This window comes from Pelodiscus sinensis, chromosome 6 (assembly GCF_049634645.1).
Source record: "Pelodiscus sinensis isolate JC-2024 chromosome 6, ASM4963464v1, whole genome shotgun sequence".
NCBI classification, from domain to species: Eukaryota; Metazoa; Chordata; order Testudines; family Trionychidae; genus Pelodiscus; species Pelodiscus sinensis.
Window position 1 is genome coordinate 81,624,473 of NC_134716.1, and position 12,100 is coordinate 81,636,572.

General features: G+C 40.8%; 2 protein-coding genes across 6 annotated transcripts in view; one reads left to right on the forward strand and one right to left on the reverse strand.

Annotated features, from left to right (window-relative positions):
• The window catches only part of OCLN (occludin), a 34,927-nt gene extending 29,066 nt beyond the window's left edge, over nt 1-5,861 (forward strand). For all 3 annotated transcript variants that reach the window (XM_006124306.4, XM_006124304.4, XM_006124305.4), the window contains exons 7-9: nt 229-400; nt 2,415-2,456; nt 4,812-5,861. In XM_006124306.4, coding sequence (XP_006124368.1) covers nt 229-400; nt 2,415-2,456; nt 4,812-4,913 — 316 coding nt within the window. In that variant the 3' untranslated portion in view covers nt 4,914-5,861. The remainder of the gene's footprint in view (nt 1-228; nt 401-2,414; nt 2,457-4,811) is intronic.
• The window catches only part of LOC102458766 (survival of motor neuron protein-like), a 50,423-nt gene continuing 41,020 nt past the window's right edge, over nt 2,698-12,100 (reverse strand). Inside the window, exons 9-10 of one of the 3 annotated variants that reach the window (XR_012904835.1) lie at nt 4,763-4,909; nt 2,698-3,242 (exon numbers count right to left, since the gene is read on the reverse strand). The gene's annotated coding sequence lies outside the window, so the exon portion shown is untranslated. Of the gene's footprint in view, nt 4,910-12,100 lie in introns of all 3 variants that reach the window. The other 2 variants (XR_012904834.1, XM_075932236.1) reach the window with 2 other exon arrangements.

Below are 12,100 nucleotides of genomic sequence, written 5' to 3' on the forward strand. Positions count from 1 at the left end.
GGGGGTTGTGCCCACAAAAGCTCATGCTATCATCTACATTTTTGTTAGTCTTTTAGCACCTTAGAGACTATTTGTTGTTTTATGAGCAGTAACAGTCATCCAAAGCTTAACATGCACTCCCACCCTGCATCAAATGGTTAAACAAATGCTTTCATTTGTACAGCTAAAGATAGTCCATACCATATGTAACAAGTGATTCTCTCTCATCCTTTCCCGCTATTTCCCTAGGGAATATCCACCAATAACATCAGATCCTCAAAGGCAAGCATATAAGCGAGACTTTGACTCTGGATTACAAGAATACAAGAGTTTGCAAGCTGAACTTGATGAAGTTAGTAAAGCACTCACTCGACTGGATAAGGAGTTGGATGACTACAGTGAAGACAGTGAGGAATATAAGGTATTTCCATGGATAACTTGAAAGTTTATGCAAAATATCTGGAAAGGGCAGCACTTATTTTTTGCAAAATAGGTTCTATATAGTAATGTTCCTTTGTCATACAAATTACTATGTAGCAAGTAAAAACTTAGCGTTGGTGAACTGATCAAGCAAAATTTAATGGATTTGAATTTGAAAAAGGATCTCTTCAGATTTTAGAGATTTTATTAAAATTTTGATGGGATACTGAACCTTTGTCATCATTCATTGGAAAACTCTTACAAATAGAGTGAAAAATTTTCCTGATATTTTGATGGTAAGGCCATCATAAATCTTAAACTATACTTCAGAGTTCTACATATTTGCCTGGGATTAAAAAAATCCGTGTACTAAAAAAAATACTGATAGCAATAATCTCTTCTATCAATACCAGGATTTTTGTTCAGCCTAGAATATTATTCCCCACCTCCTTTAGATTTTTTCTTAATTAAATGACCCTTTCTCCTATTAAGAGAGAATGGCATGCCATATATCCTAACACAACTAGATTTCTAGCTGTAAAACTCCCAGGCTGTCTACCAGGTTGTTATCCAAAGGCTATTTTTTATTTACTCTGTAATTTAACTTCCTTTCTTTGTAACTTCAGATTTCCCCCCCCCCAAATGTATGGTTAACTCAAAACTGTGTACAGGTTAAACTACTTTAGTCCAGTGTTCTCTGATCAGCAACATATGTGGTCCAGCATTATTTTAGTTAGCTGGATGTCCACTTATGATGGGTGTGGTGAAGTTTCACACTGTCCCATTGAGACTTAGTGATAGAAATGTAGCCGTGTTAGTCTGGTGTAGCTGAAACAAAATACAGGACTATGTAGCACTTTAAAGACTAACAAGATGGTTTATTAGATGATGAGCTTTCGTGGGCCAGACCCACTTCCTCAGATCAAATAGTGGAAGAAAATAGTCACAGCCATATATACCAAAGGATACAATTTAAAAAAATGAACACATATGAAAAGGACAAATCACATTTCAGAACAGAAGGGGGATGCGGGGGGGGGGGGGGGGGGGGAAGGAAGGTGAATGCCAGTGAGTTAATGTCCATTGAGACCTGTAACCCAGGGTTCCCCCACGCTGTGATGTGTGATTCCCACTGACTCACCCACATGTGTATTAGCCCAGACACCTAGTCCCATCCTGAGCAGATAACAAGTCTCTTCCCAGGGAGAGAGACAAAGGAAGGGAGGCAGAGATGGCCACCTGGTTGGAGGGCAGGGCTTGGGAGCTGGGCAGTTTTTTGGCTGGAAAACCATGAAGAGAACAGACTAAGCAGAGTGGACCCCTGCCCCAAGGGTCTAGAGCTGCCAGCCCCGACTTCTTATGTCCACATCACATCTATGCTGTGCTGTATCCTGGAGAACCAATAAACTCTCTCTATTCTACTGGCTGGTGGAGTCTCATCTTGCTGGAGACAGGGTGCAGGATTGGGGGGGGGAGGGGGGATGTGCCGCCACACCCATAAAGCTTGTTTAGCCACCAGTCCTGGCTTTCAGTGTTCTGTGCTGTTATTTAGCTCTAATTTACCCCTAAATGTTTTCTAAGAGCCCAGTAAGCAGTGGAAATGTTGGTAAAGCTGCTAGACAGTATTGATCTCTCCCGGCAAATTCTCTGGTTCGGAACCAGTCAGGTCCCAAAGGTGCCAGACTAGAGATGTTCAACCTATAATATAGTATTAAACCTGTCAAGTATCAGAGGGGTAGCCGTGTTAGTCTGAATCTGCAAAAGCAACGAGGAGTCCTGTGGCACCTTATAGACTAACTGAAGTGTAGGAGCATAAGCTTTCGTGGGCAAAGACCCACTTCGTCAGATGCATGTCGTGGAAATTTCCAGAGGCAGGAATAAATATGCAGGCCAGGATCAGGCTGGAGATGACGAGGTGGATCCAATCAAGGAGGATGAGGCCCTGTGATATTAAACCTGTGTTGTTTATATCACTGCCGTGAACTGTCCTTATTTAAATTTCTCTCTAATTATAGGTTGCTGCTGATCAGTACAATATGATGAAGGATATAAAAGCAGTAAGTATCATAAGGTTCTTCTTTTTCTGTTTGTTATTTCTAAGGACTTTTTAAAAAAAATTCTTCCTCCTTTTTTCCCTGTCCAATTCACATGCAGAGTGACAACTAATGGAAGCAGTGTCACAATACTTTTCTTATAGCAGATCTCTGAGCCTTCCGCAATAAATTCAAATCAGACTTGGTAATGTAGTCAATAGTGTAGTCAGTCTAGTTGTTGTGCTTAAAAGAAGCACCCAGGATCTTTTTCAGGGGGATAAGGCAACATGCCACATTTATTGAACATACATAGATCAGTCAATACTTTATCATATGCATATGACACATTACACTCATGCATTTATACACACGAGCACACTCCATCTTGTTACCAATAGTTGCTCCCCCTAAATACACTGGCCAGGTGAGCTAGATGGGGGAGGGGTGGAGCTGAGCTTCTGCTGATCTGGATCAATGCTCAGATGTTGACAAGACAAAAACCCAGGGTCCCTCTGCAAGATGCCTGGTATTTATTTCTCTCATGCTGCCAGTTAGTCATCACCTCGCCTTTTTTAATGCTGCTTCAAAGAGAGTCCTTTCAAGGGAAGGCACTTGCTGCTTGACTCCCAAGGCTTCTGTATGTCCAATCTTCTTTCCAGTGAGCTCACTTCATAGGTATTGTCTTGCATCTGGCTCCCAGCCCCTCTCCACCCTTGCAGCTGCTGCTAGAGGTGCTCACCTTTCAGTCTCCATTCACACCTCATTAATTTCAACAGGGCCATCAAGGAAAGGGGAGAGATCTACTCTTCTCTGAACAGAAGAATATTTTCTTTACCTTAACTATTCCTAAGACCTATAACATAAAGAGCTTGATAAAAAGTTTCTATGGAAAAGACTGGATACAAGGTTTCTCTTAATACAAGGGATTCTATAAGAAGGCTTAACATAAAGATATCTAAAAGGACTTACAAAGTTTCTCTTAATACAAAGTTATATGAGAATGATACATGGTTATATGGAAATGTTATGGAGATTTATCCACATAGTTTTGACTGCTTATACCAGGGCTGAAATTGACCTAACCTACCTCACACCTGTTGAGAGGCTTCTTAGTATGACTGTAGTATAATGGGTGTTAGTGATGAGATGACTCCAGCTAGCACAGTATTGAACACAGGTGAAAGTAAGGTAGTACACACTGGTGCAGCACTCTGTCAAGAAACAGCTGGCTGGCTGGGGCTCTTGACTGCATCTGCTCCCAGACAGGCATCTGGGGTCTCCTGCAGGCTGCCTTGCTGAAAGCAGGTACCCAGGCAGGTGAAAGGGGCTGGGTGGGGTGTGCCTGCCCCTACCCCCTCGTACCTCCTGGTCCAGGGCTGTCACAGCCCCCCTGCACTCTTTAGGGAGACTGGGGTAGGCCTGCAGCCTCATATACACAGAACTCTGTGGGTCTTCTTCCCCTGACTATAGGGAGTGAGGGGAAAATGTGCAGTTTGTGTCTTCCTCTCACTGCTAGCTGCCCAGAGGAGAGGCAGAGAAGGAATGCAGAAGGCAGTGCACTTTACTCTTACCTCCTGTTCAGTAGGGAAGGAGAAGAGCAGTAGTGACTCTACTATGTATGGCTGGAGCCACCACCCCCCTGAAATGGTGCCCCCCCACATTAACCCCTAGATACCCCAGCCCTGACTCCCACACCTCCCCATCTCCTGCCCTGAGGCCACCCCCATTCCACCCTTTACTTAAATTTCTTACAGGCACTCTCTTAGTCCCCTGCCCTGAGGGCTCCCCCCCAAAGGGGCTATGATATGATAGTACCTGTAAGAAACTTAAGTTACTTTCTCCCTTGGAGAATGAATGGCAACTGAATTTAAAGACTTCAAGTATTGGGCTTCTCTTGATTTAGTCTGTCAAATTGTATGTGTTGGTAGGCAAACTTTTTAGTAAGGGACTAAGATTGCATTGGCAGGGAGATAGGAAAGGTCTATCCATTCAGTATCTTATACAAAAATAAAACCAGCAAATAAAGGTTCATCTCTTACCTAATCTAAATCTGAAACCTCCTCATACATGAGAGAATAGTATCATCTGACTGCCAGTTTCAAAAGCTTTGAAACAATAGATGAAATGTTGCCAACTCTTTCAACTTTATAGCCCGTCTCATGATTCTTTGTGTCAGTCTTAACACCCCAGGTGATAGAACTAGGTTATTGGCTTCTTCACTGACATTTTTAGAACTCTGAGATTTATATTTATTTAAAATGTGTATATTCAAGTGTAGCCCCTAGACTAGAGCATTTTTATCTGAAAAATATTTACTTTTACATACTTACCAACCAAAATTCTCTAATTCCACAATTGATTTGTGTTCTTTATTTTTAGTCGGCAGACTATAAGAACAAAAAGGCACGGTGCAGGACACTGAAGAGTAAACTGTCGCATGTAAAAAAGATGGTCAGTGATTATGACAATCGGAAATCCTAGAAGAGAAAAGAAGGAAAAAAATTAGAATCACTAAATTATGTACAGTTTTGTAACAATGGGATATAAAGTGACTTTGGTTTCAGCTGAGAAACAAAGTCCCCTTTGTCTTGTTGGCTAAAAAACAAAACAACCCACCATCAACTGCCTGAATTTAGTTACTGAAGTGTAACAACTAATGTTGATACCTTGTTTACTATTGAGTATGGCCTCTAGCAAACCAAACAGAGGTCTGTTCTGTTTGAAGCCTGGCATTTTTACTTGGGAACAGATCAGGTCCCAGGTTTGTTATCTAAAAGTTTGACTGATTTAGTACTAAGTTGCAGACTTCCCTCCTTTTGTCAACTGTGGTTGAGGACTTTTAAATATTGTTTCCCCTGTCTGCATATTGATTAATTCCCAGCTTTGTTCTCCACTCCATATAGTATACCTAATTTTGAAAAGCAGTTCCAGATAATGCTACATTTCTTCTGGCTCCTAATTGCAGCACATTTGGATCTGTGTTGCTTGCATAAACAGTAAGCGCAATGGCCTTCAAAAATTCACTCCTCCAGTATGCATTATATCCCATTGTAACCATTCCATTCATAGGGTCATGATTAACTTTTTGTTTAGAAATGAGTTAAGTTGTATTAATGGGGCCAATGCTGCTTACCTAATAGAGTGTAATTAATGGAAACGTGAAATTAAATGTGAATATTTGTTTCTTTTTTTTAAATCTTCATTTGTATCTTACCTTTTTTATTGTACAGGCGTGTATTTAGAATAATCAGTTGATTTTTATGACTTAGTTATGATTTGTAAGTGCGTGACTATGTACAGAATCTGGTTGTTCCTGTGAGTTGTCTTCTGTTAAATACAATTTATTATTTGACAATTAAGTGATGCATTTAACTTTGACCATTTTTGATCAGCCAAAATGTTTTGACCATTGTAATGACTATAACCAAAGTAATTTTTATAAAGTTCTGAATCTTCTTTTTTTAGACTTAAATTTCCATGATGATTAACAATTTAAAATGTAGTCTCTTAAGAGGAAAAGGAAGTGAGTTCATGGAAATTTGAGAACACTTTATACCTAATGAAGCAACTTTTTGTGTAAAGCTGCACCATTAAATTTGTGATGTAATACTTAAATTTTCTGCAGCATATAGTTTAAGTAAATAATTGCTCACATTAACTGTTCTCAAAAGGACAAAGGTAAGCAAGTTGGTGCTTTTTAAAACACGTTTGCCTATGTTACTGATTACCTTAAATAAAACCATTTTACAAAAAAATCTGATTTTATCATTTTTTTTCTTCTGCAATTTACACTGGATGATGTAAATTAATTAGTCCTTCTATTTAATATGATTCTGATTCATGTGTGCTGGATGAATGTTTAAGTATTTGGGTTGCAAATAGTACAGGGAAATAATGTGAATTTCTTTTAATCTGTTTACATTGGAATTTTTTTTAAAATGAAATATTTTCTATGGGTGTGTGGTTTTATACAACCTACATGTGGGGCCAAATCTTATGTGACATAATTAATAGAATGCAGCACATAAAGCAGCTGCTTTTCAGTTGGATATTTAGTCAACATGATTAATGCCAATTCTATGTACATACAAAGACTACTGAATATATCTAATGTTGCCACTTGTTTCTGAAGCTGTGTAATTAAACCAAATTGTATATCAATTTCTTGGTGTTACTTACATAAAGCTGAAATGAGAACTAAAGAGAAGCAAGTAGTCATTCCATCCACCTTTGTGTTCCTACAGAACAAGTGTTCGGAAATAGTCTTTCCTTAGTGTCTAAATTTTAGCTGCTCATTGCAGACAACGACCATCTGAATTATTGCTAGCTTTTAAGAAGGTGAGATTTCTGACAATGAGTGTACATGATTGACTATTGATCTAGCAATATATTGTTTTGGAAGGTTTGACTTCCAAAAACGTAACTCAAGAACTGTGGGTGATTTGATTTTTTTTCTTTTTAATTTGTAGCTGAAAAAATATGTTGTTCTGTACACTTTAATAGATTTGAACATAATATGAAGCTTTTCACATCATTGAAGTTGTTAAAGTTGAATACATATTTATCTGGATACCCACTGAAACTTAAAGTATGTGTTAGCTGATGCATTTACTCTTCAGTGGTGCTGCTGACTGATGATCTATACCCATGTTTTCAGAAGCATTACAATCCATTTTAAATAGGTTCCTCAGTGAATACATCTGTGTGCTTTGCACCACATTTATATATACAATACTCAATTCTAGGCACCCACCACCAGTTTGACAAGCAATGATAGTGCAACTTAAACTCTTACTAGACATTACATGGGACTATATTTAGTATTTCCCCCCATTTACTTATTGTAATCCCTACAAGGAGTTAGCTGAGTGTGTTGAGCCCATCCTCTCTTGGCAAGGCATGAGACAAGTCTTTCTTCTGGGTGGCCTAAGTACATGTCTACATTGTGTGCTCCAAAGCACAGCTAAGTGGCCAATTTATTTTACTAGTCAGTGGCCAAACCAAAAGCTGTAGGTTTTTTGGTGGTGGTGGTATGTGTGCGCTTTTTTGCTTTATGTTGAACTAAAACTGAATTGTTCCTTGACAAAACAAAAAAACTGGAAACATTATTTTCAGGTCAAATAATTTGTACCCTTTTAATTTGAATAAATCCAGCTAAATTTGAAACAAAACATATTTTAAAGAAAAGTCAAAATGTTTTGTTTTGAAACATGTTTCTATATTTTTATAGGTAAGTAAGTAGTCTAAAAGTAGTGGGATCCAATTAGAAAAAGAACATGTAAGCATCCATCAGTTCTTCAACCGAGATTTTCAAATTGACGACAGAAATAACACTACAGGTTGTACCTCTCGGGTCTGGCACCTTTGAGACCTGACCCATCCCAACCAGGAAATCTGCAGAACCAAGGGAGGTCAATGCCATCTCCTCTGCTGCCACTGGCTGCGGGGCTCTGCTCTGGAGGCAGCAGTGGGGCCAGCATTAACCAAGCAGGGACTTGGGGGTGGAACTCAGGGTTAGAGGCAGGGTACCTGAAGAGCCCAGGAGTGCAGCCCTGTGGGAGCACAGCAAGTCCCACAGCTTCTGGACTGCACTCTCAGACATCAGGTGCAGGGCTCCACCGCCAACCTGCCTCTTCCCTTGTTGTTTGCAGTGCTTTGGAAGCTCTGGCAGGGCATGGGGGAGGAGTTGCTAAGCACAGGGCCTGGCTTTTTCCCATGAGTGCTCCAGCCTGGGAGCACCCATGGGGATGCCAAACCACAGATGATGCCAGACTATGGAAATCCAGACCATAGAGCTGTAGTCAGTCAGGATTTACTGCCGAGGCGTCCTCACAGGTCTCTGGCTCCATGGATGATGATAACCAGAAGGCTGTGTGCCATGTCGACTCGTGCACATCTCCACAGCAGACCCCAAGAGATCAGAAAAGGTTTGAAGGTGCCTGGCCAGGTTTTTTGCTAAGCAAAGTATAGTAATAGTTGTCAGTAGATTCTACTGAATCACTACACATATGCAATTTGTAACAACGGAATGACTCAGTCAGTGGGAAATTCCAGTGCCCCCTAGGTCATCCAAAGACTGTCCTTTTTCCCCCCCCTCCCCCAAACACCACTTTATATCCAGGTACAAACAAGTTACCCATCACTGTCAGGTTGCCACCCTCTGATGCTACTTAGATACCATCCATCACCCTGAACGTCATAGTTCGATTAGATCATCTGTATCCATCATGCTTTCATTTTAGATCTTTTCTGAACCTGGCTCTGTATCTGTGGGGAGTGCGGGTACCAAGGTTTCTTCTAATGAGCTGGTACTGGTACCATGTGCTTTCAATTCATGACCAGTACTAATTACTGTTCTACACCTGGGCATATTACCAATAAGTTTTTTGCATGCTCAGCCCTGTTCGTGCCATGTTCTGTGAGCAGGGGCCTGCTCTTGCTCATAGCCTAATTTTGCTTTACATTAGCCATGTTTTGTCTGTTAGGCCTCAGGCCAGCCCTGTGCTACATGGGCTTATGTTTTAGGCCCTCATCTTACTTCAAGAGGTTGACCCTGTAGTATGACATCAAGCACAGGGGTGAACAAGGTATTTGATCTGGAGGAAATGTCTTCTTTCAGGAAATTCTTGTGATGACTGTTGTACATGACTATGGGCAGATCTACACTAGACCTGGAAGGTCAGTTTAAGGTACGCAACTCCAGCTACATAGAATACATAGATGGCGTCCGCTTACTGTAAGCCAAGCTTGGCACTTTCCCTACTACAGGAGGCTGACAGGAGCAAACACTCCCATCTGTTTCCCTTATTCCTTGTGACTGCAAGGAGTACAGATGCTGGCTGAAGCTGCCCTCTGAGTTTGATACAAGGGTCTATACTAGACATGCAAAATTGAACGCCAGAACATCTGTCTTCAGTGCAGCAAGGGAAAACATGCCCTAAATTTCTATTCTGAATTTGCATTAACACAGGGCTACACAAACACGATGTGAAAATACCCTCAAGACTGTAAATGCTGGAAGATTTTGTGTGTGAGACTCCGTTGAAGTACTCCTGCATTAAACTAGACATGAACTAAATTAAATTATATTCTAGTAGGTTGAGAATGCTATATTTAAAATATTGCTAGAGTTTAAGAATGGTCCTGATACATTATTCTCTTGGAACAATGTTATATTTTTGTTAACATTTACTAAGACTTAGCCATTTTATGAAGATGGATACTTAATTTAAAAAATGCTGTTTATCTTCTGCATAGCAATTACCACACCCACTCATAATATTGTTCCATGTAATAAATGTTGGGAGATTGCATATACAAGTCCAGTAACTGTCCTTAGGTTTGTAATGATGTTTTATAACAAAGTAAATGATCCCAATTAAACAGGTTCCTGGTCCCAGGGAAAGGGTTCTGAGGTCAGTCTGATATTCTATTTTAATTTGTAAAAACTGATTAACTTTTTGTTTGTTCAAATTGTTTCTATTAAGGTAGTTGATTAGTCACAGATCCATATATAATATAATACACTGTTGTGTAGCAGTATAACAATTCCATGTTTGGGGGGCATTGATCTGGATGCAGTGGTTCTTGAACTTGAGCAACCTGAGGACCTTCATTTTCACTTAAAAAAAAAAAAAAAAAAAAAAAAAAAAGGCACATCATCCCTTCTCAGAGGCTCTGTCCCTTACCTCCTGCTTGCTCTATCATCCTTCTATCACTTGCTGTCCCCTACCCTCACATTCACTAGGCTGGGGCAGGAGGTTCGTATGTGGGAGGGAGGGAGGGTTCCAACTATGGTGCAGGCCCTGGGATGGGTTCAGGTCTAAGGGGTGTGGGGTGCAGGAGGAGGGTCTGGGCTGGGGCTGGGGTTGGTGTGGGTATAAACTTTAGGAGGGAGGTTGCCTGTGGGAAGGGACAGAAAGGCTGGCTTGCTGGATGGGATTTGAAGTGCTGTTGATGCTTACCACAGCTCCCAGAACTGTCCACCCGGTCTCTGCAGCCTCTTGGCATGCAGGCTGCCAGAGAGGCTCTGTGTGCTGCCCTCATGCCTGGGGAAGGGCTGGAGCTGTGGCCAGGGCTGTGTAGAGACTGCCTGACTGTTCCCTGGGGTGGGGTTGCATAGCAGCTGTTCTATGCGCCAGAGTGAGGCTGGAGTGAGGAGGAATTGGTATTAATTACCAACTGGTGACATAATTACAAGATCTGAAATATATTTTTTCAGGAATATGATGGGTGTGAGTGTGAGAGAATGTTGCACCCTGCTATTTTCCGCTGTTAGATTTAGTAGCGCAAACACAAAATGGTGAATTGTCTGCAGTTCTAGACTAAAACAGTTTTCACGTAGTATCAGGAGGGAAAGATAGAGAGCTTGATTTTGGCCATGATGAGTTTAACAGGTGTCTGTCTGCCTGGAGATGTTAAAAGTCTGAGCTAAAACGTAGTTTGTTTGGCGGGAGACAGACCCAAAGGAGAGAAATAAGTAGGGCTGAGAGAATCTGCATTAGCAGATCTTAATGCAGGATCTGACTTCATTTGTTTTGATGTTTTTCTATTGTAAAGCATGTAGGCTGCTTTTGTAGATAAGGATTCAGGCTTTAGTGAATGAATACTGAAGCAAAAGGTTTAGCACAGGGGTTCCCAACCTTTTTCAGTCCCCGGACCCCCTTGGCTGTTAGTAAACCTTCCTGTACCCCCTATTCAATATGAAAGGAAATACATTCTAGACTCTAGAATCCACAACTTTTTTCACTAACACTATTACTTTTGGAATATTTCAATTAGGATAATCTAGTTATTTACAAAATATTCCCTGTACTCCCTTGACAAGCTTCTTGTACCCTCTGGGGGTACGTGTACCCCAGGTTGGGAACCCCTGGTTTAGCACATGACATTTGCATGATTACATTTCAAAGAAAATTGACATAGGTGTTAATGGCTTAAGATAAAATAAAAGGATTTGAACAGAAAAGTGATGTAGATATCTAGTGCACTTTTTTATGCTTTTACTTAATGGCCATGTTTTTTATTTATGTATGTAGCTGTTTTCAGTATGCCCCATTTTGATGTATTTACTAGCTTAAATTGTTAGAATGATAATACATGTACTCCAAGAGTAGTGTTAATTTTCTTTTTATTGGATTTTTAAATAAATATCTTAAAACAAGGGATAGTTAACAAGAAGCAATGCTTAATGTTTTCTTCTTCCATAACTATAAACTGTTTAAAATATTTTAATCTAGGCTTTTTGTTTGTAATGGTGGTGCACATCCACACACAACCTTAATATTGGTGTTGCACACAAATTTCAAACTGCCCAAAAGAAAACTCAGCCCGCCCAAGGATGGAAAATGTTAGAGGGAACGCTGCTGGCCATCCATGCACCAAGAGGCTACGGGGAGCTGGCAGCTGCTTCTGGAAGCTGGACAGAGCCAGGACACAGATGAATACAATGTTGTATTCATTGAAAAGATTGAACAGCTGCCCTGGGAGCTGCACTTTGGGGTGACCCCTGGGCAGCCTGGGGGACTAGCAGGAGTCCAAACAGTGGCAGCAAGGGTTAGGCCTGCCCCCACACTCACTCACAGTGGCTGGAAATGGAGATATCCAGCCCCAGACTGATCTGCTTCTCTCCGCAATCTTGCAGCTGCATTGCTGTGCTTCACATCAGC